Source organism: Neolamprologus brichardi, chromosome 7 (genome assembly GCF_056152115.1).
Source record: "Neolamprologus brichardi isolate AB-2024 chromosome 7, ASM5615211v1, whole genome shotgun sequence".
In the NCBI taxonomy this organism is placed as follows: domain Eukaryota; kingdom Metazoa; phylum Chordata; class Actinopteri; order Cichliformes; family Cichlidae; genus Neolamprologus; species Neolamprologus brichardi.
This window is the reverse complement of record NC_142110.1, coordinates 41,225,078-41,250,197: the sequence shown is the minus strand read 5'-3', so window position 1 is coordinate 41,250,197 and position 25,120 is coordinate 41,225,078. Positions and strand designations below refer to the sequence as shown.

The 25,120-nt window shown below is 39.5% G+C and overlaps 1 protein-coding gene and 1 long non-coding RNA gene across 11 annotated transcripts in view; both read left to right on the top strand.

Annotated features, from left to right (window-relative positions):
* Positions 1–253: 253 nt before the first annotated feature.
* Positions 254–1,233, top strand: LOC148102157 (uncharacterized). Its single transcript, XR_015719354.1, has 3 exons — positions 254–286; positions 457–637; positions 1,023–1,233. It is a non-coding gene; the product is annotated as an uncharacterized LOC148102157 (long non-coding RNA).
* Positions 1,234–4,104: 2,871 nt separating this feature from the next.
* Positions 4,105–25,120, top strand: part of ank1b (ankyrin 1, erythrocytic b) — an 80,910-nt gene continuing 59,894 nt past the window's right edge. For 6 of the 10 annotated variants that reach the window (XM_087843601.1, XM_087843594.1, XM_087843598.1 and 3 more), the window contains exon 1: positions 4,105–4,905. In XM_087843601.1, coding sequence (XP_087699727.1) covers positions 4,780–4,905 — 126 coding nt within the window. In that variant the 5' untranslated portion in view covers positions 4,105–4,779. The remainder of the gene's footprint in view (positions 4,906–25,120) is intronic. The other 4 variants (XM_087843600.1, XM_087843597.1, XM_087843603.1 and 1 more) reach the window with 1 other exon arrangement.

The following is a 25,120-nucleotide window of genomic DNA, read 5'->3' as shown; positions in this document are numbered from 1 at the left end:
TTTTATTATTTATTTATTAGTTTTTCGCCTCTCACTGCTTAAGCCATTAATCTTTCTGGAATTGTTTTTTTAAACAGATGCGACCTCACAAAAGATATTAGCTATGCTGTCAGACCTGACGACAGCTGTTAACGAACTCCGTGAGGAGGTCAGAGCCATCCGCCATCCCTGCTGCAATGAATCGGTAGATGCTGGGGTACTGCCTCTGGATTTGCCCTTGCACAACATTGAGGAGCTAAACAATGCAGAAGCAGCTTTTCAATCATAAGAGGCAAATAAGGCAATGGTAAGTATATAAAGGTTATGTACACTTTGTAACTATATATAACTATATGTAATAGCTGTCAGATGTGATTTAAATACATAACAACGGCCTGTTGATTAAACACACAAGCACTTGCATACACATTTAAGACATGAGACACGCTAATTCCATCTCTTAAAATGTGTCGATAGGTGAGACGCTTTGCCTTGATTGGAGGGACCACACTGGAGGTGCGAGTCCGCCGTGTAATGGCTTATGCCATTACAAACGAGCTGGCCTCGGTACTCAACTGGGCAGGGAAAAAAACCAAGGACCAGACAAAGCAAAAAATGGCATTTAAAGATACAGCGCTCTGCAAATGCATATATGGTGGTAAGTTTTACAGTTTTTTTGCTATATTACTTTGTCTTTCTTAATAACAAGACTTTCATGTCCGGTTAATCTGGAGATGGAGTCTTTGGTCTTTGGCTTGTTTAGTCCTCGGGTTGTAGTTGTACAGCCCGAGGACCCCATGTTTATTTTGTTTTAAAGGATACACGGCACACCATGCTAAGACTTATCACTTATCACAGCTCATAGCTCTTTGGGAATCAAATGCGGCAGTTTGCAGATTTACGCCTGGTGACTTTCATGTTTATCAGCCTAGGAGTTTACATACTTTCTCCCCGCTGAAGACAGTTAACAAGAGCTTATTCATGTGCTCTAATTCACTTTTTTTGTTTGTGTGTGTATGTGTGTGTGTGTATTTTTTTCCTAGATGGCCTGACGCAGCAGTTAGGGGCAAACTCTATGTCCAAGTTTGTCTTTGCACAAGCAGTGCAGAAATGGCTCCGATACGCCCCAGATCGTATGGGTATGGGTGGTGCAGGACGCACATCATGCATCCCCATCCCAGAGTAAAAAATTACAAACTTCTGTGAAACATATAAATGTAAATAGGAAACTGTCTTTTAATAAAGTATTTAGCAAACGAAACATGCCTATTGACCTTTTTTTGTTAATTTTTTTTCTCTGTTACATCACATGCAATGCTTTCTTATTTTAGGATATTAATGTTGACATGATACATTGTGAGACATTTGTTGTTGTTTTTTTTTTATAAAGGGTGTCCAATTTGAGGAATAAGTACAATTATGTGTTTAGGTGGTTTAAGTATTGATGGAAACATGCAGTAGTTTAGTATTGGTTAAAATACCTATAAAGAAAGGTAGATTTCCAGTCATGATTTAACTGTTGTTTTAATAAAAAGCAACTGTGCGAAAGAGGTGGAAAATCAACACCATAGCTCAACAGTGTTTCAATATCAGAATCTGACATTGTTTCAATGTCAGGTTTCAACATTGATTCAACATCAAAACCTGACGTTGTTTCAACATTAAAAAAGGGTGCAAGAGTGACGTTAGGTCAACGTCACACTTCAACGTTGATTCAATGACGTCGCCTGATATTGACTCAACGTTGTTTCAATGTTTCCTTGCTATCTGGGGATATTTTTTAAAAACTCGATATATCGCCCAGCCCTAGTTCTGTGTTATTTGTGATGTGTAGTCAGTGTCCAGAGAAGAAAGAAAGACAGTAAGAACAGGAATCACTTAAAAAAATTATGAGATAGACTGGCTTCTTGGAATGAAAACATAAAGAAATTGGGGGTGGCATAAAACTTTTACAATACTGTATTCTAACCATCAAAATGTTCCTGCTGATGACAATCTTGTGTCTAAAGAAAAAAGGTCAATGGATATTTTTTACGTTGATCTTAAAGTTGTTTAGCCGAGTTCTGTTCATTACATATTGGTTTTGTGTGCTGAAAGCTGTCAAAGACCGTTTTTGTAGTAAATTGCAAAAGTGTGAATACAACAGTAACCTACAGTTACTACCTACTGTACCTACAGTCTTGTGAAATTGTGTTAGGATAGAGCCATGAAAGGGCATGAAGGTGAAAGAAACTCTTAAAACTTTATTGGTTACAGATGGGAGTTATTACACTACAAAATCGTGACAAACTGTCTATGAAAGATCAGTGGCATCAATGGTTTGTGAAGTCACCCTGCTCAGGCTGAAGTAGAGTGTTTTGGCTGTTGCTATCTAAGCCTTTGGAAAAGGTCCAGAGCACAGGTCAGCATTTTCAGAAATAACTATGCTTTTGTTCACTAACTTGAAACTACAGACTGAGGCTATAAACCAATCAGAAAATTGTTTACTGAGGTCATATAGCAAGAAAGTTCACAGTCATTTACGTTTGTCCTTCAGTTCAACTAAGTCTTTTTGCAACAAGAGGAGTCGCCCCCTGCTGACCTTTAGAAAGAATGCGGGTTTGAGGCGCTTCCACTTTGGCTTCAGTTTTCAGTAATGAAAGTTCTGTTAATTAAAAAAAATTACATAAAGTTAATGCATGAAAAGAGCAACAGCAACAACAATGCTTTCCTTCCCACAGGTGAATAAATGACGTCATAAAGAGGTAAAGACAGGCACAAACTGCACTAATGGTCCCGTTGTGCTTTATTTACTAGAAAGTCTAAATAGCTGCTCATCTGAGATATTTGCACTAGAGTCCTATAACCACACTGTTGCATAAACTATTACCTATTTAGTCTGTATTTTATGTACATGGCTTTCATTGGGCACATGCATCACTCTGGGGGGAGTTTTTATGCAGGATTTGCAACAATTAGTCTGGTTGCTTTGATGGTGAGTCCACGGGAAGCTCTGGCATACATTTTGTTGCTAGATCTATTAAGCTAGATCCATTAGCCTGATACTAATGGATCTAGCTTAATAGATCCATTAGTATCAGTATAAAATGTCACTCAGATGTGATGCATACAAAGAAGCAAGAATTTGCATAGAGTCACACAAACACTGAAGTCGATGATTTGGTTTTAATAAGCTGGCAGAAGGCATCTATGAATATAAAATGTATGCATTCCTAGTCTTGTCACATGGTGTCTTTGTTGAAAGCTATGCTGCACTTTACGTTGCTACATCATTCTGCAGAAAGATGATGTTGCAGGGGTGGATGGGGGAATCAATGAGAGAAAGAAAGAAAGAAAGAAAGAAAGAAAGAAAAGGGGGGTTGGTAGACCTACACTCTGGTGATGAACAGTGTGTACAGAATGCAAATGTGTTATATTAATGAATTAATAATAGCTAAAGAAATAATACATGTTCGAAATAAGATGCAACTGTTAATAAGACAACAAACAGATAAACAAACAGATATTGTCATGTCTGTTGAATATAATGGATTTTATAGTTTGAAAATTGGTTTTCAGATTTGACTCACAATAGGACAATAGGAAGGATTTTAAGTTAAACCTGAATGTTAGCTTATTAGAACCAAATAAAACAAATTTTATAATCATATGAAGGCACAGCAAGTCAATTTTCCATTAGATGGTGACACAGTCAAAATCAGTTGGGGATTACGTGCAAAAACCATTAGTAGTATTTCAAAAATGAATGGTAATGTTGTTTTTTGTTGCACCAAACATCTGTGCATACCCTCTTGATTTGATGGAAAAAGGAAAAGTGGTGGAATGAAGGGGACGGGAGAGGAGCATGCAGTTTTTATGAGGCGTTCACATCGTTGATGCTTTTCTTCTGTTCTGCTTCTGACAAAACATGAGAGAAACACACAGGTCTAATACTTATCACACGGCATACTGTTTCCATGCCACCTTAAAATCGACTTTTGGCCAAGCTGTGCAAAGACTCATCGTAAAAGCATGATGCTGCATATTAGAAACCCGTTTCTGTTTCACAAGCTCCCATTATTCTCACTTCTGTTCTTCTCTGTCTGTTTCCAGGAGGGAGGTGCCATAGAAAAGCTATTGGCAGAGAGAGGGAAGAAAGACGTGAGAAAAAAATTATTTGAAGGCATTCAGCAGCTTTAGCGCCCTCATCTTTTGTACCTCACTTATGCAAAAACAGCTATTCTGAAAAAGAAAAACCTTTAACAGAGAAGAAAACTGGAGAAAGATGCAGAGCAGCAGGAAGAGGAGGGCATCTGACAGATAAAACGAGGGAGCTCTGCAGCAGGATCCCTACAGTGCTGTACACAGAACTGCGTGACTGGTCTCTGCAAGCAGAGGGAGGAGAGAGGAGAGAAGGGAGGAAGGTAGGAGAGAAAGAAAGGGGGAGGGGAGGCAATTCAGTGCAGTGCTAGCAGACTGGATGAGTAGCAGCCATGGCATAAGAAGCAACATCAGCACCACTAGCTGTAGCATCTTTCTTTGTGGCTGCTGGAGGCTGTGTTGTGGCTGCTCTACCATTAACAGCCACAAGACATACACACACACACACACACACACACAAATATTTGGACACAGACGCTCCTCGTGCTTGCCTCATACACACACATGTCGTGGTGGCCACCAGAGAAGAGGTAGTAAGTGACGGGGCTCGGGGGACAGAGGGACACAGGAAGAGGAAACCGGGACGACTGGTGGTAGTGCAAACAGGAGGAGGGCTGGAGCGACCGTGACTGGAGCAGCAGCAACAGTAGCAGCGGCACCATGGCGCAAGCCGCCAAGCAGCTCCGCAAGACCAAGGACCTTGCGGAGGCCGCCGCCCAGGAGCAGAGGGAGAAGGAGGAGGAAAAGATAAAAAAGAGGAATCGATCCAGGGACCGCAGGCGCAAGGTATGGCTGATTATCTCAAGAGACAGGGGAAATGGCAGTTATTCTTACATCCACCTGCCTTTCTCTATCTCCAGCGGTCTTTCTCTCTCACTGTGCTTGATTGGTTAGGGTGCAATTACACATGTATAATTACACAGTTGGTCTTATGGCCTCAGCTGGTACGTGTGCCTGTGTGTGTGTGTGTGTATGTGTGTGTGTGTGTGTGTGTGTGAGTGTAGGCTAGCCAGTCAAGCACATATGCTCTGGTACAGGTTGTGTCAGCTCTGTCAGATATTTAACCATGGGGAAAGAAAATTAGGCTTACGATGACTGTTATGCCACTACAGGTGTGAATAATATGCGCTGCCGGTCAAATAACACGAGCTGTCTTTTTGTTTTTCTTTCACGACATGCGTTTTAGGGGATTTCAGCCTTACAGTGTGTGCACTATATGTATTTGAAGGAAATGCAAGTTAGAGGTACTGCCCAAGCTTATATTTTAATGCAGATTTTTGTCACCACTTACATGGTTTGCATACTCTACTCGCTCCTTTAGATTTGGTGTCTTCCCCCATATTACAGTTTTTTTGTTTTGTTTTTTCATTGGAGGAAATGTAAAATGGAGGGGGAAAATGGAGGTACACTCTAATAATAGATGCAATTTTAATGCATCTGTGTATCTTTTGGGGCATGTTTGTGCTCCGTGTAATGTTCAAAGGAGAGATTGATGGGGATGATTTATATTTTTGGTTTAGAAAATTGAATATTTTTCGTGTGACAAAGTGTGCACACAGAATATCATCCTTTAGGCACAAGAGCACTCATTCACCCCCTTTCACTTCTCTCCTGGACTCTTCCGCTCTCGCTGTGCCACTGGGTGCAGATTTTATTGGGGTTGTGCCTCCTTGCACTCATGCTTGGCAGCGGTGAAATGATTTATGGAAACACATATTACATTTTAGAGGTGTTTATTGAATAATTAATTTTTTTTTATCCATTTCTACATCTGATAACATTATTCCATGATCATAGCCTTTGTATTTAATATTATGCAGTATGCAAGTTTTCTCTCCCTTTTTCAATATTTCTGTAATGTAAAGTTTCTGAAAAATGTAAAGGTCTTTGCGTATTCACTGCACAAGAGCTGTGTGTTGTGTGTGTGTGTATGTGAGAGACAGAGTGTGAAGCAGGGAAAATAGATTTGGCAGACAGACAGAAACACAATATTAAATAATACAATTATTTAATATTATTTTAAGTATGAAACTGATTCTTCTGAATGGAAGTATGTGTAGTTTCTGAAGCTGTACAAAATATTTTAATTGTGTGATCAGCTTATTTTGCTGGTTAAGTTTTTCTTAATGGTATTGGATGAATGAATGGGTAAATGGCATAAACATGGTGATGTGTTGAGGTGTCAATTTATGTGATATAGTGACAACCTATATAAATGTACTTACATAGGATAAACATATGGATTGTTCTGCAAAATGACACCCCAGCTTGGTGTTTTACCTCAGGCCTCTCCTTCAGGGAATACAAGTTAACGTCATAATACTTTGTTCGGTTTCACACATTTCCCCTTGTGGGACAATTAAAGGATTATTCTATTCTACATATAGTAATACACATACAGTATAGGACATACATATACACACCCTACAGAACAGCCACCAAACTGGGTCTGGTCCACCGGCACCCTAGTTCATAGAAGACCCAGCAGGAAGGACATAATGAGCCACCAGAGTGTGTGGCGATGATCAGCTAGCCAAAGCATATATCATTTACAGACACCCCTTTAAATAGTACCCACGAGGTTCTCATTCCCCTGATGAAATGTGTTCTTACACTCTGAGGCAAAGAGAGAGCTTTGTTGCTGTAAGCTAGAAACATAGCCTCCACTAGCCTGTGGGAGACCCTCTGTTCAGACAGAGAGCTTTACCTTTGGTGGGATTAGCAAGGCACACAAACAACTGGTCACATAAACACACATTCTGAGTGCGGTGAATTTAGGTACATAGTACACGCTCCAGATACAGGGAATGCAGCTCCTCAGATGCAAAAGGAGGGGAAAGCAAAAACTCAGAAGTAACTGTAACCATGAATTGTAGTAATAATCTGAAGGAATAAAAATCCCTCATTTGAGCATACTGACCATGAAGCCAACACAAGAGAACTGTCTGCAAAAGGATTCACAATGTATGAAGGTCACTCACTCATTTTGTAGAAACTAACCTGAGAAACAATAGTCTTATATGAAAGAAGCTTCATAGGTGATGCTGGTGATGCCTAACTACAGATCTCAGGTGGTGGACCCCTTTCAAAAGAATTCGTGGCCAGAGGATTTACACCTGGCATCAACCTGTCAAAGTCAATATGACTGACCAAATATACTTTAATTATTAAAGAAGAAAGAAGATATAACAGCTCCCAAGGAATGTCAAAAAGATCTGCAATAGAGGACTGGAATAGGAGAACATGTCGGTTCTGGTAACATTGCTATAAGGTTTACTATTTATGACCATGCAGTTTTCTGCTGCATGAAGCCCTAGGACTTTAGACAATCACACTGTGTTTGGACCAGACTGCGTATGGAAAGTGCTGCACCTGCTTGGACTGACAACCTGAAGAGAACTTAGGTGGTGCGTCTTGGTTGGTAACAGATGAGAGATATGTCCCAGCTCCACAGCTAGAAGGACTGAGGCTTCCTACTCCTAGGAATCTCATTTCTTTGCTCTTTGCTCCAGACCAGTTGGTGCGGAACTCAACTTTGAGACTGGGCTCTCACCTGCCATGCTCTCTTGGGGATAGATAACAGAATGGCAACAAGTGATGGCACACAAAAACCCTCAGCAGACACCGATTGATCCAAGTGGATGGTCCTTTTTCTATCCAGGACATGAGAGAGGTTCAGCCAGATGCTGCTGTTGTCCTACTCTTAAGGCCCTCAAAGGGCATAAGGGTACTGCTGTACAGCAGGGCCCACAGAGAATGCAATGGATGGTTCCTCTGATGTCATTAAGGAGAGGTGCCAGGGGGCTGTCAAAGTGAACCAGTGACTTGAACTCCAGCAGGTGCATTGCAAGGTGACAAAGTGTGAGCCCGATAAATCTGATATCCATAAAGCTGAGATACAGCGAATCTGCTGTACTTAGAAGAATTAAGAAGCCTATTACACCATGGTTGTGAGATGGGGCCAGATGAGCAGCCAAGTGTGGTTCCTGGAAAGGTTTAGACAGTGGATTAACTAAGCCAGCTTTCTCTGCATTGCCCAGCTCCAGAAATGGTCCATAGCTGTTCACAGTAATGCAGGTAGACAGTGGTTAGCTTCATTAAGCTGTTAGCTCACAGACAAAATCAGGGAATATGGGCAGGTGTTTTTTTTCTGAGCCAGTACAGGATCCTAGCTTCTTGCCTGTATGGTGAAACAGCTCAAGCTGTAGCTAGCCAGTGACTTCACAACCTCATAAAACGAGCATCAACATACTCCAGGTGGTAAGCCCAACTAGTCTTGGGTTCATTGAATGGACACTCCTTACTAGAAGAAGGTCATGCTGTTCAACATCAGTCTTTTCTGGTCCTTTTCCACAAACATCACTTGTTTTTCTAGTCTTGAATGCTGGCCAGAAAACACAGGTTTCTGGCTTAGTCAGTGCTCTCCTAGCATGGACAGTCCCCAAGCAGATCGGACATGCTTCGTGCTGGTCTTCATCATGCAAAGAGAAACCACTTCCGTAAGGACATGGGCGAATAGAAGATTTCTTCTTCACTTGCTTTGGTTTGGTACTCATATCTAAATGCAAGTAAAAAAATGCTTGGAAACATGGAAATTAGTCCACATGTGGACTACACTACTAGTAATCGTAAACTCTTTTCGAGTCGGCAGGCAAAAGAGCTAACTAGCAGTAGCTAGCTAGCCCGACTCAATAGAGGTGTTCTTACTGATGTGAGGAGTGTAAGAACCGGAGAATGATTGTGATGTGTGATGTTGACAACCCCACTCTGTAGCTTTATGTGGTCTGCCATTTAAACACCCTAAACACTTCCACTTTGTGAATATACTGTTCACATTTAATCACTGAATATCTAGGAGGGAATAAATCTCATAAATCAACTTGTTGCATTGGTGGCATCCTATTATAGTTCCACACTCAAATTTAGTGAGCTCTTTTAAAAATATTTGTAAAGATAGAATGCACAGCTAAGAGCTTCATTGTCACAATGTAGCAATGGGACAGAAAAAACCTGAATTAATAGGTATGGCCCAGTGCTTTTGTGTATATACTGCAGAATAAGCCTAATTCAAAGACTTTTAGTTGTCATTTATATATTGTTTTTAATAAAACACATCAGACAAACCCTTCCAGGTTTGTGCAATGTCCTCCTTATTAATGCTATAATATATTCATAATTATTGTCAAATATAAGACAACTTCTGCTAGTTCATACATTGTGAGTGAAAACCTAATATGGAAATCAGAGTGTGCAAAGGATTGTGTAGTATAGTGGAGATGTGCCAAAAGTGAAGCCTGGTCCTTTACAATACTACTCTTATGAATACTTTTCTACAGGAGTTGTATAAAAACAGTGCTTCAATTTGTTTAAAACTAAAAATGAAAGATGTTGAAAAGGATTTAGAATCATTATTTGCATTTAATTATTTGTAGAGAACATAAAATGGTTGAATTGACTGTTCTTTTAGACTATGTACAACATAAGTGTTACTGTAGTCTGCTGGATTTCATAGGCCGTTTGGCCTTTCCCTCTCACCTTTACCTCAACAATCACCCATGCCACATCAATATATGTCACTATCTGTATCTGTCTTATTTCCTCTTTTGCTATAATCTCTGAAGACATGAAGGAAGGAAGATCAGGCACAGGCAGGCCTTAATGTTCTTGGGATTTTAATTGGCCTCATTCGATGTAAATCAAACTCGGCAGGATGGCATCTCTCATGCCTATTCCTCCCCTCGCACAAAGGTTATCCACTACAGTGCCAACAGAGATCCTATCACAGCTATGGACAGACTGGACAGTAATCCAGTTAGGGAGTCTGCAAAGGAAGTAGCTGGCTAAGGTACATGCGTTACAACTGCCCAGTAGTTTTTGAACAGACTTCTGTCATGTACATTTCGGGAAACTAAATAACTAAACACTAAGTGTAGAAATGTCTTTGAATCACTGAATATGCTTTTATGTTTTAAATACAGATTTTAGTTTGATTGTATTGGAAAAGTGTTGACATGTTCATGCAAAACACTTTTATCAGATTAGATTGGAAAAACATTAACCTAGCTGAAATAATCGTGTGCTCTTTACTATTCATAATACTCGCATGACTGTTAATGATTTCTGCACATCTTAATTACCAAGTGAGTGAGTCCGAAATATATCAGCAAAAATAATGATTGAATTATGTGTGACAGACTCAATACAACCAAACTGCATTGCGTGAGCATCTTAAATTATAAATGAATGTTTTACAAGGTAGATCTTCTTATGACATAAATGATTGCTTGCAGAAAATTCAGTTTTGACCTCTTGAAATCTTACATCTAGACATTAAATGTGCCCTATTAGATTTTTCTTTAAATCATGCCATCAACAAGATGACTGTATTTCCATGATCATTACACACTTGTGAGGTTAGTTCTTTTGCGTTTTGCTTTGTGTTGTTTATATTTTCTTTATTACTTTTTAAATTTGTTTCTCTAAATTCTGGGCTTCTAACTCACTGTTGCTCAAATTCTACACTTGAATAAAAGGTGGCATTTTTCACATTAAGCCCTTGCTGTGGAAAAGAGGTACAAGCATGCAAAAGTGGAGAACACATTACACAGTAAAGCTTGGCAAAGATACAGTCATTTCTGGCCACTGGTAAAAGGATAGCTCATGAATTGCAGTATCAAACATTTGAAGTCCTGCTTAGTACGTGTCTAATAGTTTTAGTGCATGATATATACCTATTCTTTAATAGGGTACATAATTATATGCCTTTATTATTAGCACAACAAATGCTAAGAGTGGAGTAATGCGATTTAGGAAGTACATGGTAATGCTTGTCCTTCTTCAAATTGCACTTTTTGCTCATTTTCTGTAACCAATCTGTTATGTGAAACCCTTTTACTCTAGTAGCTCAACACAAAGCTCCTCAGGTCTGTGCATGTCCCTGCTTCCTTCGGGCCTGCACTTAATACAATGAATCTAGAGACCTTTTAATGGATACTGTGTGTCTTTTGTGTGCCTTTTACTCCTGTTTTCCAAAAGAGCTTTATTTGTGCACATGTGAGCACATACAGTTTGTGTGTGTGTGTGTGTGTGTGTGTGTATGTGTTACATGTCAGGCCTTCGGGGTATCTCATTTCACTTTTATGTAACCTTATGGACACCCAACACTAATTAGCCAAAGCTGTCTTCCATCTCTCTACTCACTTTCTTTGCCACTCTTCCATTTTTACAAGATAACCCATGGGATAATGACACTAGAAATTCTTCTTAGGGATGCCTAACTTTGGTAATTAGAAGTTTTACATCTGCAAAAATAATTTCATCCAAATATTTTAGATGGGGAAAATGTATCCTTGTCTGGCTGGTTTTTGCCAGCCAAAAAGTTGGATGAATGCAGTGAACAGGAGAAGTGCTTTTATCCAGTCTGCAAGAAAGCAACCTAATCACACCAAATCATTCACAAAGGCCTTAGCCATTACTCCACTTTGAACTCTATGAACATATTGATTTATATGGATTTACTTCAGGCCAGACAACTTACAGTAAAACTGCAGGAAGTCCAGAAGATGACACATGTGAAAGCAAAAAGTACATGTGTTGTTGTGTCGATAGATGCACATTAGTCTCTATGCATGTCGAACATCCATCCATCCATTGTGTGTATCACTTATTTACATTAGGGATGCAGAGTTTTCAATAACATATCATTAGTAATATCTGGATCTCATAAAACTGTAAATAGTCCATTGTTAGTACAGTTACAGTTATAGCATTCCCCACAATTGTAGATTGATTGTAATTAATTTGCCACAAAGAGACTAAGTTTAATTGAGTTCATCTATAGCCATTTTCTTGTGACTTTACCTTCATTCCTTTGGTAAGTGCCACCACCAATAGTGATGAAGTGAATCGGACAAGTCGACCCGACAGGAAAATCTGCAGTGCTTGCATGTTTTAATAAAAATATAGATATCTGGTGTCATTGAACTGATGCTATGGATTGTTGTATCAATATTTTGTCCTATCCCTAGTGGTCTGACGCCTTTCCATCCCCTTTGAGAAATGGGAAGGCAGGATAAGCCAAGGTCAAGCAGAGCAGAGCAAAGCAGCACTTTGCCCAGCCCTAAGCATCCGCAGGCTATATTTACCAGGCAGCCTAGGATTACACTGCATCTGAGACCAGCTACCCATCTATCTGCACACCTCTACCGTGTTCTAACTGAGCACCTGCTCCGTGCTCAGTACTGTGTCTGATGTTACCCCAGATGCATACCTGCTCAAACATGATTCCAGAACAGAAGCATGATGGCCGATATTTATCGGATCTCTCTGAGGGCTTATCTTGTACTCAGTTTGACTGGCACATATTTTGATCTGGAGATCAAACTGATTTTAGATGAGTGCTCCTTGTCAGACACCTTTGATAAATATCAGAATCATTTTGCTCAAGTATTGTGAATCTTCAGTGGCTGTTTACCTTGAATTCAGGTACTTGGATTTATGGATTTAATGCTTTAGTGCATGAATAGGAAAAAAAGTATCATAACACAGTTGCCACATTGCAGTTAAAGGTATGGCCAGTTGCATTTTGACATTGTGTTGATCAATCTGTAGTCTGATTTTATGTGAATCCCTCAAGTGTCACAGCTCATCTGCCGGCCTGAATCTGTTAATCAGCGCATCCATCATCATAGTTAGCAAGGCCACCCAATGTGAAGTATGCAGTGCAAGGGGTAACAGCTGTAGATCTTTTGGCAAAATTTAATGTGACCCTGAGGTCATCCTACCAGCGGTCAGAAGTGATGGATGTTGCCATAGTGATTAAGGTTTGACACTGCATGTGGTGGGATGATGAAGAGATGAGGTGATGGACGAGGATATGCTTTGGCTGGTGATGGGAAATCTAACTTGTGCCCTAGGCACAAAATCCTGGGGGAAAAAACCTTGTTGATTGATTTTTACTCCCAAAACTGCCTGTATTTGGTTCTAGCTGCATTAGGATGTGTGATGATTATAATTTCAACTCACAACACAACTGAACTCACTAAACTAAATCAATAACATGAGTTAGAGAGCTGTTGACGTCTAGATTTTTTATGAAACAAGACTTGCATTCCACTAACTTCTAGTTTAAATCAAAAGTTACATCTAAAATATACAACACAACATCTACTGATCGAATTGTTACAGCTGACCTACCTTCATGCATACCTAATGTTCATGATACATTTACATCATCATAGTTCATTAGTGAAATCGTGTGAGGACAGCCAATTACAAAGAATAATTAGAGGAAAAGTGAAAGTGATGCAGAGTGGCACAATGCCACACACACATTCACACACACTTAGAGCTATAGCTGGGCATTATGTAATGGAATTACTGCTCCTGAAGGTCTGCACGGATCATGTGGCTCGCAGGAGCCCACTAATGCACTGAAGCAGCCACTCTCAGGCACGCCCTGACTCCATCACTTTCCTTCGCTGACCTAAAGACACAGTGCACGTGCTAGCTAATGCACATAATGCTTGATCAGAAAGAAATAACTGTATATAGTGATGATGGTGGAGATATTTTCAGTATTTCTTATATATTTAAAATTCTTGTGCAAATGTACATTTCTCACAAGCTCCAAACTGTTGTGAGAATGATTTTAAGGTTTGAACACAGGAAGAGACTACCACCGATATAACCATAAGAGACCACGGAGAATGGTTCATGGTGGACAAGATGGACACTATTACCAGTGTAAAGATGAAAAAAGCCTTAGTGATGCAAAGCACCAGTTAAATGTTCCTCAACTTTGTCGTGAGTGATTGAAGCAGCTACCAAAGTGGAACGAAACTGCTTGACATTTGAAAGGTGGTGAAATAAAGTAGTGGGTTTTATGTGGATGGAATTAAGGCCCTGAGCAAAGCTAGAACTGATAAATAATGAATCTAATAAGAAACAACTGATGTACACAACCAATAACATAGCTATTAAAAGTAGCCAAGTGTTAATCTACCATGTTTTAACTGCGCCTGTTATAAAAACAGAAGATTTTAGGTCATTGCCAAAGCTTTTCAAGACTTCTTGCTGTCTATGGTCACATTATTTTCTTTGAAGTAGATCTTTGAAGCAACCAAAACATGTCATGCTGTTTTGGGGCACCAGCTGTATTTCGTGTAGTATGGTTAAAAACACATCATTCCAAATGGAATGAACAAATGCTTTTTTCACATCAATTTAAGGGGGAATTTGTGATGGTGGTGACGTAATTGCTTTGTGTGTTCGTGTGGTGTGTGTGTGCATGATGAGAATGGGTGTCATGTGTATCTGGGATTGCTGTCTGATGTCAGGTGGAATGTCTCCTCTCTCTCTTCAGCCTCATCAGTCAACAACCAATCATGGCTGGTGGGCAGCACTCCTGAACACATTAAAAACAAGTTTACTTACTGTAAACACTATTGGTTTTCAAGGTGTGAAACTACCAGAAAAAGAGCTGAAATATTACATCAGCAGTTTCCAGTGCATCCCTGACAGAACCAGCTGCCATTCATTCACTGATATCACTTCACACTCTCTGATCAGAGAGCTTGCATCAGCACCCACTGATGGCAGCTGGGCTGGGAAGGAGATAGCTGGGGGAGACAGCTAGAAGCAAACTGAGAGTGTTTCTCCACAGTCAGCTTTAAATCCTTGTCAGCCCTCAGCCATTCCCCCCTCTAGAGCTATAATTCTTTTTTTTCTTCCTCTCCGCCAGTGAGGAATCCTGTATTTCTGACTTTAAGCATATCATCAAGTCCCTAATATGGACGTAGGACACTTATCAACACTGCTCTTTGTTTCCCTGCACTATCCTCCGCTGTCTGCTGTACTCAAAGGCATTGAGTTGGAAAACCCACACCGCATTTGTATAAATACTTCATTGCTAATTCAATTTTAAACTCTAGATGGGAAGAGGGGAACTGTAGCAACTGTTCGTTCATCCATCTGTTCATCAGTGCTTTCCTGCGTTAGATATCTTTCGGTTTCTCTGCTTATTCTTGTTTGCTTCATGTTGCATCTGTTTCTCTACAACTTCCCATCTTATCCTGTTCACCTTCTATTCTACCTCTCTCTCCATATATGATTTCCCCACCCTCTTCCATCCTGTCTCATAGCTGTGCTCTTGGTTGTCTTTTTAGAACGCTTACTCCTGATTTTTTTTCTGTAGTTTTCAATGATTGAAAATAAGAATATACAGTGAAATGAATGACTTTAACCGTAAAGCTAAGTAGACAAATTTTTGTTGCATAACTTGACTACAGAAGTCACTACAGACAACAAAAAACAAGGCTGATAATATTGCACCTTTTATCCTCTCAGCTGTGTGATTAGATTTTGTTGTGCCTTTAATCTTAAATTCCAGACATTTATTGCTCAATTTCAAAATATAAAGCTAACAGAGAAACAACCCCAATACAGTACAAAAATCTTGAGCCACATCTCATTTCTTTATATTTTGTTGGGCAAATGGGAAATGGGTTCAGTGATTTATTGAAACGTCCAAACATGGTAAGGCCAAAACAGAGTTTATTGTTATTCTTCAGCACAGCCTGAACTCTCCTGGGCAGTTTTCTTGTAATTTCTCTAAGTAGTTTTCAGGAATCGTTCTCCAGACCTCTTGAAGGACATTCAAAACTCTTCTTTGGATGTTGGCTGCCTTTGATTCTGATCTCTGTCAAGATGATACTATACTGCTTTCAGGCTCGGGCTCTGTGGAGTCCAGTCCATGATTGATTGTGTTTCATGATTGTGAACAATGGCTCAAGACCACTTTAAAAATAATTTTTTGCTCCTTGGAAATATTACTCTAAGTCAGTAAAGAATATAGAGTATATCAAAGTAAAGTGCACACACATGGCAGTGAAAGCAAGATGTCATCCACTTCCTGTAGTCTTCCTCCCCAAAAGTCTGGCAAATGGTTGTATATCTAAAATTCAGAAACAGCTCTCTCTCTGGAATCCCCTACATGCTGCTGTCAGCTAAACAGACTCTCCTCATGTCATTTATATATTTTGTGTTTGTAATATTTTGTGTCTCAACCAATGCTCCCATAAAAAAAGTCCAGCAAAATCAAATGCTAGAAAATGCCATAATTACTGCTTACAATACAAATAGTCAACCTTATAATTTATTTATCATGTGAAAGCATTGACATCTGTGCTGCCTGTTATAACAACTCTAGTGAACAACAAGGTTGCGCATCCATAAGAAAAGTATCCATTAGCAGTCTGGGATCGAGGATGAGAACACTAAATAAATAAATGTTAACACGGTCCTGTGCCAGAACAGCCTGTGAGTCATTAAATATGATTTCCTAGCATCGAGTGAGCAGGAACGGATGAATAGACAGAAATCTCTATGAAGGCACTGCAGTGGTTATTATTTTGTCTATTTCAATCCTTCAACCTTTCGCTTTTTCTGTTTACAAAATAACCGCAAAGCCAAAGAAGAACTCATTGTAAAGCCTGACCAAAATGACAATTGTAGTAGATAACAAATGTGTTGATATACATATGTGCTAATATTAAAATTTCAGCAAAAGAGGCTTGAAATAAGTCACGTATTGTGCCATCACATATCTAGATCATAGCAGCTCTGACTCCACTATTTACAATACTCTTGAGACTGTTTAAGGGGATGGTGATGTAGAGTAAGGCAGCATTTTCATGATAATTTGCTAACTGGTTCTTAATTTACATTGCTGGAAGGTGTAAAAAACCAATAACCCCATCCCTTTCCCCTTCAGCATACCTTGAGCATACTCTCTTTATATGCATGCACATAAAGAATAATATTAGCCTATATGCAGTATATTGACAGTGAGTTTTTTTTACTCCCTAAATGCTCAGGTTAAATAAATACATAAATAAATAAATAAAGTACACAGAAACGTATAATCGAAATATAATTCATATAGTTGCATCTGCTTATCTATTTGAATATAACATTATAATTCTCAAGCACTCTCCTCGGAAACGATGCATCACATCCAACTTCATAAATTCGTATTTAATCAGATGTTACACAATGCACTAGCATATGTTTTGTGTTTTTGAGCTGTTAAGGTGTTAATTGGGCACCTGTGACTTTGCAAGATGCTCTGAATTGATTGATTGTCATTTTCTTTTTAATCACATTCTTTGTCTCTCTTTATTTTGCGCTACTTCCTGTTTTTGCTTCATTTCTTCCACTTTCTGCCACACCTGTGTCCAATCGACTAATTACTCAACTGGGTGTGTATGTTTGTGTGTATACATGCAATTCCCTTGATCCCTGCCAGGCTGTCTTGCTATTCCCTGTAGTCAAGCATTCCAGCTTTTTCCCAGTGTTCTCTGCACATGTTCATTTTGCTTTAATATTTTCCCTTGTGCATTTCTTGTTTCCTTCTGTTTCTAATTAGCTCTTATTATGAATGACCTGCTTGATTGTTTTGGGTGGTTTGTGCCTTTAGCAGTTATGTTGCCTCTCTCACTGCCTCCGTGTGTGTGACCCTATAATGATGAATGGAAGATCTGGATATTGGAATTTGCCCCCTTCTTTCTGAACTTCCTCTGGAGGGTTTAGTAGCACACCAAACAACCGAATATTACTCTCTATGATGCAGCAATAGTACACTTAAATTATTGATTTCCTCCCTCCCTCAAACACACACTTTTGACACTGTTGTGCTCCATCTTGCATCTATGACTCACAAAAATGCGCACAGGCTAAAATATTTGTGGATCGTGGCCTGATTGTAATGAAGCAGCAAGACTGACTCAGCTGTTTTAAGCCTGTGTGACGGATGGACAGGGTGACAGGGTGTGTGTTGCTAGCTCTACATCAGCAATCCCATGGGGAAGGCCAAGGTGAGAGGAAAAACTCACAGGCCTTTAAATATGCACATAACATACATTAAAATTACAGTTTAACTGAGGCTTCTTCTTCGCCAATGCCATTCAGAGGGCACTCACATGGGAGCGTGCAAAAAGTTTTAAGTGATTGATTACACTGTAATTTGCATCACCCACTGGCAATAAAGACAAAACAACCCTTGCTACTGTAAATAAAGCATTGTAATACTTATATCAGTTTACACATCTCCCTGTGGCTGCTCTATATGTTAGTGTAAACTGGATATATTTCTGGTTTAGAAACAAGTGCAGACAAATCTACTCTGTTAGTTTAACTTCTGAAATAATGAAAGCGGTAACTTATATCTTGACGCAATAATAAAGCTTGGGAAGACTTTGCTTTTCATACTTTTAATATATATTTCTGCTCAAAACTGTCATCTTTATTGCAAGAAATCTCACAAATGACACAAATGATGACATAGCTATCATACTTTCGCTACTGTCTTGTCTATCATGATTTTAACATGGTTTCAGGGTCTTTTCCAAACTGTTAATTAGCAGGTGCATGCTTACTGAATGTGTGGTCCTTAACACCAACATGAACGGCTAATCTTAAAATGTAAGATTATTCATTTTTCCAGCATCTATCGGGGAATAGCTTATCACGTAATTGATTTTAGTTTCTTTTTTCCCTAGTGAAAACCTCACATTCTGGGGCATGTGTAAACGTTTTTAGGAATGCCAGTGTGCATGGACATGTCATAGAGAGCACAGGCAACAAGCATCAGCAACTGTTGAAGGGTGATTGATGGTGCTCTGAATGAAGTGCAGCTTTCTGCAAATGCAGTGTGTCAGCTTGTCTAGCCCATATTTTTAGCCTTCCCTGGTGCATAAGGTTTATTATAGCACGAGGTTTGGAAGGAGCTCAGTGACTTCTCATTCTGAGATCATGTGACATAGTCATGCTGCTACCCACTTTGCATCATTGTTCGCCAGCTTTTGAATTTGGATAAAGCTTGCATTTTAGTTGGGATGCAGTATGTTGTCTTTTCGTTATATTAGGAGTTTGATGTAAGTGAAGATGAAAAGCTGCTGATTTGGAGGTGCAAACAGCAAACGTTTGCTATACGGCTGCAGATTTTGTGTCATGTAGCTGTCCAGACTAATCCAGGCATTTGGGTGATCCCGTAGTTTATGTTACAGTGGTCACCTTAATGTCTGCTTTTTTTAAGATTTACTTACTTTATTTGATTTTCTTACTCAGTGTATCTCACCCTGTGACTCTCTTTCCTGATGTATACTTTATGGAAAATTGCATTTGGCTATCATCTTGGGAGACAAGACATTTGATTTCAGTGCTACTTTAGCGGTGCTTTAACCCCTAGCAGACCTTGTGCTTCAGGCCTGACCCTGATATCAGGAGGGTGCCTCATTGATGAATAGCTCCTTATGTGTTGAAACGCCCCTTCTGATCCTGCACAGAATGCTGAATCATGAGGTGAAGGCTTTATCAACTGGCCTCGTTGAGCAGTCACAGTCCCTCCATCGCACCAGTAGCAATTTGTGGCTGAGAATAATGCCCTTTTTTTCTTAACAGTGGGATGCTAAAATGATTTGCCACTACTGTGAGCCTCTTTTCCAATAAATTTTCAGTATATTTCATCTAATCTGTGTTTCCTTATGAGTGTAAGCTTTAAATCATTAGAATACCAGATTTAATCTTTTGGGTTAAAACACTAATTTCCTTTTTCTCATAATAGATAATCAACTCAGAGCGTGGCACTGTAGTCATTTATGGTATTGCTGTATGACTGCTATTTTTAGGAGCAGCAGTGGTCCTCGTAGTCATAGAGGTGGTTGCTACCTCACAGCTGAAGGTAACCATGCCCTCCTGTGATCTCATCCTCTAATGTATCTTGTGTTTGTCCTCCATGACTTTTCTTTCTTTATCCTCCATCCGCCCCTCTGTGCCTACATCACTCTTTCAGCATGTTGCTCACTGGTATGATGACTCTATACCCACTGGGTGATTAGCAGTGACCCGCTGTCACTAACACAGACTGCACAGTAGGGACACCTCAGTGTGCTCAGAGTAGCGGGTGAGTACAGAGGTGTCAAACATATGGTTTGCAGCCCAAAAAAAGGCCCAACAAAGTGTTCTGAGCAGCCCACTATATAGCTTTGCAGAGTGAAAAATTGCAGAACATTTATTGATAATTACAGATTTTGAATTAAAATACATACATATTCTTACATCATTATATTAATATGAATAAAATATTGTGTTTTTTGTTCTCCAAAACACTACGGTTTAAGGTTTTTTGGCTTTGTAAATCCACTATATCTAAAGCATTAAATGAGACATTTTGAAAATTTTCTCAAGACATCAACATGTGTTTGTACAGTAAAGAAGGGGAATTTTGAGTATAATTTGGGGTTGGATCAGGAAGGGCATCTGGTGTAAAAATCTGCCAAATGAAACATGCTGAGCTGCCCACTGGGGTGAGCCCGTGTGAAGAAGGGGGCAGCTGAAAGTAGCTCATTATGCAACTGTTTTAGTGGTTCAGCCCACTTGAGATCAAGTGGAGCTGTTTGTATGAACTATAAATCAAAATGCGTTTGACACCCCTAGGTTAGATCTTACAGTTGCCACATGTGTGCACAGGTATGCAAACACATCAGCATAAACATGTCACTTTGAATTTTGATCAACAAAATATTACAAGACATTACTCATTATCTCATTAACCCTGTAATCTCTCTTTTTTCTTTTACATACTATGTCAAGTCTTTCACACTATTTTTTCACATTGTAATAAAACTACTTACAGTAGGTAGACACTATGTCAGCGTCCCCAATCCCAGTCCACGAGGGCCGGTGTCCCTGCAGGTTTTAAATGTGTCCTTGATCCATCGCAGCTGATTTAAATGGAGAAATTACCTTCTCAACATGTCTTGAAGTTCTCCAGAGGCCTGGTAATGAACTAATCATATGATCCAGGTGTGTGTCTAAAACCTGCAGGAACACCGGCCCTCGTGGACTGGGATTGGGGACCCCTGCACTATGTTATTGTAGTGAGTGCTTAGACAGCCAAACATTTGTGTTTAAATTGCTCCATGCCTTTCTTTGTACTGTAGGAACATAGTCAAAAATATAGTTTGGTCAGATTGAGTATGGTGTATGGAATACACAGATACATTTTCTTATATTATGTTCAGTGTATTTGATTTGTGCTGTCTTTTGTGAAAGCCTACTCTAATTCTCAGGTCCATCAATCTCCATCCATCCATTGTATGTGTGTGTATGTATGCCAACCTGACAAAGGAGGGAAGTGATATCAAAGAGATTTCTATCCCCAGTGGTCCTGCAAAAGTGTGCAGGAGATTAGCTTTTAGTGTTGGGTGCGGCTTGCTCTGGAGACATTGCAGTGAAAGAAAGACATTTATGAGGATGAATACGAGTGTGGAACATTTTGAATAAACTGTCTAGGCTAGGAGGTGGTCAGGGCGCTGAACAGCTTTTGGCTACTGCTCTTGTGACGTGATTTTTGTCAGCTTAGATGCATATTGCAAACATTCAGCTGACACGTGCGGGCTCGTATGTGTTGGACTCTCTACATCCTGCAGTGAGGAACATATGTCAGCTACTGTGACCGGTTGCTAACAGCAGGGCTGACAATGATGCAGCATGTTGCACTCTGTGTATATACTGACATGTGTGCACATAAAATTGAGCGCACATCTCTGCATTTGTGTGTCTACATTACATTTGTGTGTGTGTGTCAACCTGAGGATCCAGATTATTAGGATTTCACATGCATCCACATACATGTGAACTGTGCATATTTATATTGTGCCTGTCAGGAGGCTTGTGTGTCTTAGTATGTGTCACCTCCAGAGCCCTCTACAGAACTGATTCCTGACATTGGTAATTTGATAGTCAGTCTGTCAACGTCGCGTTGGAGCCGGGAGAACCTGCCCCCCACCCCTCTTCTCATCTATCTCTCCCTCCCAGGCCACAGCCATGATACTCTGACATGTAACATCCAACTGTGCCTTCAGACAACTGAGTCATAAAGCAGTGACTGCACAGTGACTGTTGAGTTTGGTGGTTTTGTTCATATATATATTATATATGCTTTGCTCTAAATACCATTAATGCCAGTCACTTCTGTCATAACATGTCATTATGACTCAGGATTGAAGAGAATATTGGATAACAATAATTTCCATCTTTATGTTAAGATATTGTAAAATTGTTTTTCATATCTCACTTGTCAGTTGTTCTGCCATTCCTCTTAGTTTCCAGACTTGCTTGTGGCGCACTGATGCTCACATACAGATATTTATGAATAGATGAAGGCGAGTGTTTTCTAGCAGCTCAGTTAAAGCAGCATTTCCGTGCTGCTTCACAGTTCAAGAGTTTCACATATGTTTACAAAGGTATGCCTGAATAATCCTCTTTTATTATATTTTGCCCTGCACTTGATTTAAAATACTGACACCCAATTTAGAGAGCATCTAATGCGGATAAACATAACTTTGCATTCATTGAGGTTTATGAGTGTACTGGAATATATACATATGTGAGTCCATGAATCAGTGTAAATAAAATAAACTGAATACACTGAGATGGTCACAAAGAACATACCTTTTATTTTTTACTGCAATTTTGCTAGTTTTATTAATAGAACCATCTAAGGTTTATAAGCGAGGTAGGGTACGGATAAGACATCTGTGCTCCTGTGAAAATGCGAAAATGCTGTCATACAATAAAATACCTCGGCCTTTGCCTAAGATAACCTCAAAATGAGCAAATGACAGATGGGTCAGGGAGGCTGGAGTGATAACCTAACAACTCTGAAACTAAAAGTATTTTAGGTGCACAGTTCTGTGGTGCTATATACATATTTAAGAATAAATAAGGATTTTATGCGCGTATTAAATATTGCACAGTAATGATGATCAAAATGTAGTGGGTAGAGGATAGACTGATATCAACTGATGCACAAGTAGATAGATGGACCATACATGGGTAGACAGACAAACAGATACAGCTATACTTAATGTAATTGATGTAATTCTCAGATTTTTTTTAGTTTAACCAGTGCATCAGTGAGGTGTAACGATTATGCAAATCTGCCTTCTTTTCTTTATCGATGACTCACTGACACTGCATCCCATAAGCACCAGAGGTGCTGCTCTGTATGTGACCGTGACCTCTGATTTCTCTACTTCTGAGAAAATTCACAGTGGTGATTCATCAATGACCCTAATATGGATACGTTTCTTTAACTCGTGACTCTTTTCTTACACTCTTCTTACCTTCTTTCTTTCCTGCTTCAATTCTCCTCAATCTGATTTCTTGTCTACAAGACACAGCATATTTATTTCTTTTTTTGACATTTTTAACTTTGCTATTGAAGCTCAGAATTTGTAAGAGTCTGGGAGTATCATCTAATATGCTGTGTGATCTCTAATGTCGCCAGTGTTCATGGTTCTCATTTTTTCTCCTTCATGCTCCTTGCTACCATTTTTCTATATCCCTTTTTTCCCTTCACTTATTCATTCTGCCATGACTATTTAATATCCTTTATACCATCGTTTATCAGAGGCACAATCCTCGTTTTTGTACCATGTGTACTTTCTTTCCTCCTCCTCCTTCCTGTCATTTGTAACTTCTCCTCCCTTTGCCGACTGCTTCCTCCTGTCATCGTGATTGCTCATTGCCCTTACGGGAGTCACTGGTCGTCTGCAGCTGAGTGCTTTGCATTAGTTATGTGCACATGATTTTCAGACATAATGGCTCCCAGCTTCTCTGTGTTCCCCCCCCCCCCCCCCCCCTTTCCTCATAGTTTTTTATTTTACTTTTCCCTTTTCAAGTTCATGTGTGTTGTCAGTTTTGGCTGTGGGAAAGCTGGCCTCACATTTGATTCTACAAAGCTTTGGTATACAGAAGATTTTGTGGTTTGCTCAGTAACTGCAAAGCACCCTGGTCCATCACCGCCCGACCACTGTACTTGGGATATATGTTTAATTGTTTTGTGGAGCAGAATTTGTTTGGAAGACTGATTGATCGGATGTTTGCTAATTATTAGTTGACAACCTGCAGCTAATATTTAGCTTAGTTTAAAATAAAGACTTGTGCTAAAATAAAATAAATGGTAAATGGACTGCTACAGGTACTTTGACTGAGTGCTTTCACGCTACAAGATAAACCCTTTTGGACCTTAAGTACATGCATTTCATTTTTACTATATACTGCAAGGAGTAACTTAATATTCATGGACAGATAAGAGAGTGACAGAGAGAGTGTTCTTTTCACTTAAATCTCTGCAAGAAGGAAAACAGGTGCATGTCCCAAGATATCAAACTTTTATTTAAATGAGTGATTTAGATGTTCAAGGTGGTGGTACTAGCGAAGCAAATTAAACAGAGCAGCAATTAAGCAGCAATAAGCTCAGCATGGGCTTATGTGTGAGGGAGTATTGAGTTAAAGGCACACTGCTTCTTTGTGTCAGATTTAATACAGCTGTAATCAACTTCTAAATCATGCTGTGCTTATTTTAAAGCATCAGCCTCTCAAAGCTTGGCAATCACAGATAGCTTTGCACTGAGGAAAGTTAATGTCAATTTGGCCAATTAGCTGTGAGTAGAAATACAAGAATGTCTAAACATTCAAAGTTATATTTTTTCCCCATTTATTTAGTGGTCTGTTTTCTAATTTAGTAATGTTGGTTCTGTGGATATCAAGCTTTTATATAAGACATGCATTATTCAGTCTTAACAATTATATAGGCTCAAATCATATATATAAGCTTTTCATTAGCGGTCCTGTCAACAAAAGTCTTGTTCCTATGGTGGTTAAGCCATTTCTCTTCATTTCAATGATATTTTATCTATATAGCACCAAATGACAACAACCGTTGCCTCAAGGTGCTGTTTTTAAACAGTTTCTATGACTCTGTATTTTCTGTGTGCCAGTAAAATACATTTTCAGATTAATTTTGCTGGCAGAGAACTTGGAACTTGACTTTGATACTGGTGGGGAGCCCAGAATGTCAGTGATGACGTCAGGAAGAGACTCTGAGGGACAGCTGTACCCAGCATGCTTTGCTCCTAGCATTTCTGCAGTCCTC